This window comes from Gregarina niphandrodes (genome assembly GCF_000223845.1).
Source record: "Gregarina niphandrodes unplaced genomic scaffold scaffold00008, whole genome shotgun sequence".
Classification (NCBI taxonomy): domain Eukaryota; phylum Apicomplexa; class Conoidasida; order Eugregarinorida; family Gregarinidae; genus Gregarina; species Gregarina niphandrodes.
The window spans coordinates 245,358-246,835 of NW_011645779.1; the positions used below are offsets into that span (position 1 = coordinate 245,358).

At 53.0% G+C, this 1,478-nt stretch overlaps 1 protein-coding gene across 1 annotated transcript; it reads left to right on the forward strand.

Annotated features, from left to right (window-relative positions):
- Positions 1 to 163: 163 nt before the first annotated feature.
- GNI_055910 (L-lactate dehydrogenase) lies at positions 164 to 1,111 on the forward strand (the record flags this gene model as incomplete). Its single annotated transcript, XM_011131646.1, has 1 exon — positions 164 to 1,111. One exon carries the CDS (start codon positions 164 to 166, stop codon positions 1,109 to 1,111), a length of 948 nt encoding a protein of 315 aa, XP_011129948.1.
- Between the last annotated feature and the right edge of the window lie 367 nt (positions 1,112 to 1,478).

Genomic DNA, 1,478 nt, shown 5'->3' on the forward strand with positions numbered 1-1,478 from the left:
CTAGCGGTGGTGTGCGACAGGACCCACCTCACGGATCAGGCCCCACCTGACGCCGCGATGAGGGCGGGCTGCCAGGGGACGCGGAAGACAGGAGACGGCAACGGCAGCCTCACCCCGAAACTTTCTCCACATTACACTAACGTATTTTCCTAGTACTTTACAAATGGCTCCCCGCGTCCCTAACAAACGGATCTCGGTGATCGGTGGTGGTGGCATGGTTGGGGCAGCTACTGTGAATGCCTTGATCCTTAAGGGCGTTGCTGCTGAACTTTTGATTGTTGATGTTGCTCCGAAGGCCGCGGAGGGACAGGCTCTTGACATCGCCGACGCCTCTTTCAACTCCCCCGGAGTCGTCCGAGTTGGTTCGTACGCTGAAGCGGGCCAGTCTGACTTAGTGATCATCACCGCAGGCTACCCCCAGAAGCCGGGTGAGCCGAGGTCGAAGCTCCTTGGAACCAACAAGTCCATCATGAATGACATATGCACGCAAATGCAACCTATTCGTCCTGACATGAAGATTCTTGTTGTTGCCAACCCGGTAGATGTCCTGACTCACATTGTCTGGCAGTCTTCAAAGCTGCCTAAGAATCAGGTGTTTGGCTCCGGGACCTACCTCGACTCTGGTCGCCTCCGCTCGCAGATCGCTTCAATGATTGATGTGCATCCTCAGAGCATAAATGCATACGTCCTTGGCGAACACGGCGACCGTCAATTCGTCGCCTGGTCCGCAGCCAGAATCCAGAACACCCCTCTGTTAGATCACCCGAAGTTGAAGGGCATTGAACTTGACAGCATCCGCCAGGAAGTCATGAGAAAGGCTTACGCCATTATTGAGGCCAAACGATCTACCTACTTTGGTATCGGCATGTGTTCTGCTACCATTGCTGAGAGTGTGTTGAACAACACTCAGGAAGTGTATCCTCTTGTCCATTGGGTCGAGGCTCATCAAGCTTATATCTCGTGGCCTTGCACTGTGGGCTCTAATGGCGTTGATCAGAGCTTTGATGTGCCTCTTAATGAGCAAGAGCAGAAGGCTTTGGGGGTAGCGGTTGCTGCTATCAAGGACATGGTTAAGGAAGCGGAGTCTATTGAGGAGCCTCGTAAAGATTAACGTGACCGAAGACGACGCAAGAGGAGACCGAAGACGACGCAAGAGGAGATCGAGACGACTGTTTTTTTGAATGTACCCCAACTAGGAAGTTTAGTACCTATTTTGATGCCGGTTGATGGAGGGCGGTTGATGGAGGACACACGGTGTTGACACGGGCTCAACAGGTAAGGTTGGCAGCTGTTGGGAGGGGTTGGCAGCTGGCTATGCTAAAGCTCGAGGTCACTAAAGAATTAGATCGCTTGGCCAACCCGGAGGGGATGGTGGCAACAGGATTAGATCTGTTTTTAGGGGAGGGAGGGAAAAGGTGGAGGGAGGGAAAAGGTGGGGGGAGGTTTTAAATATGAGGAAGTCAACTGACACAGTGACA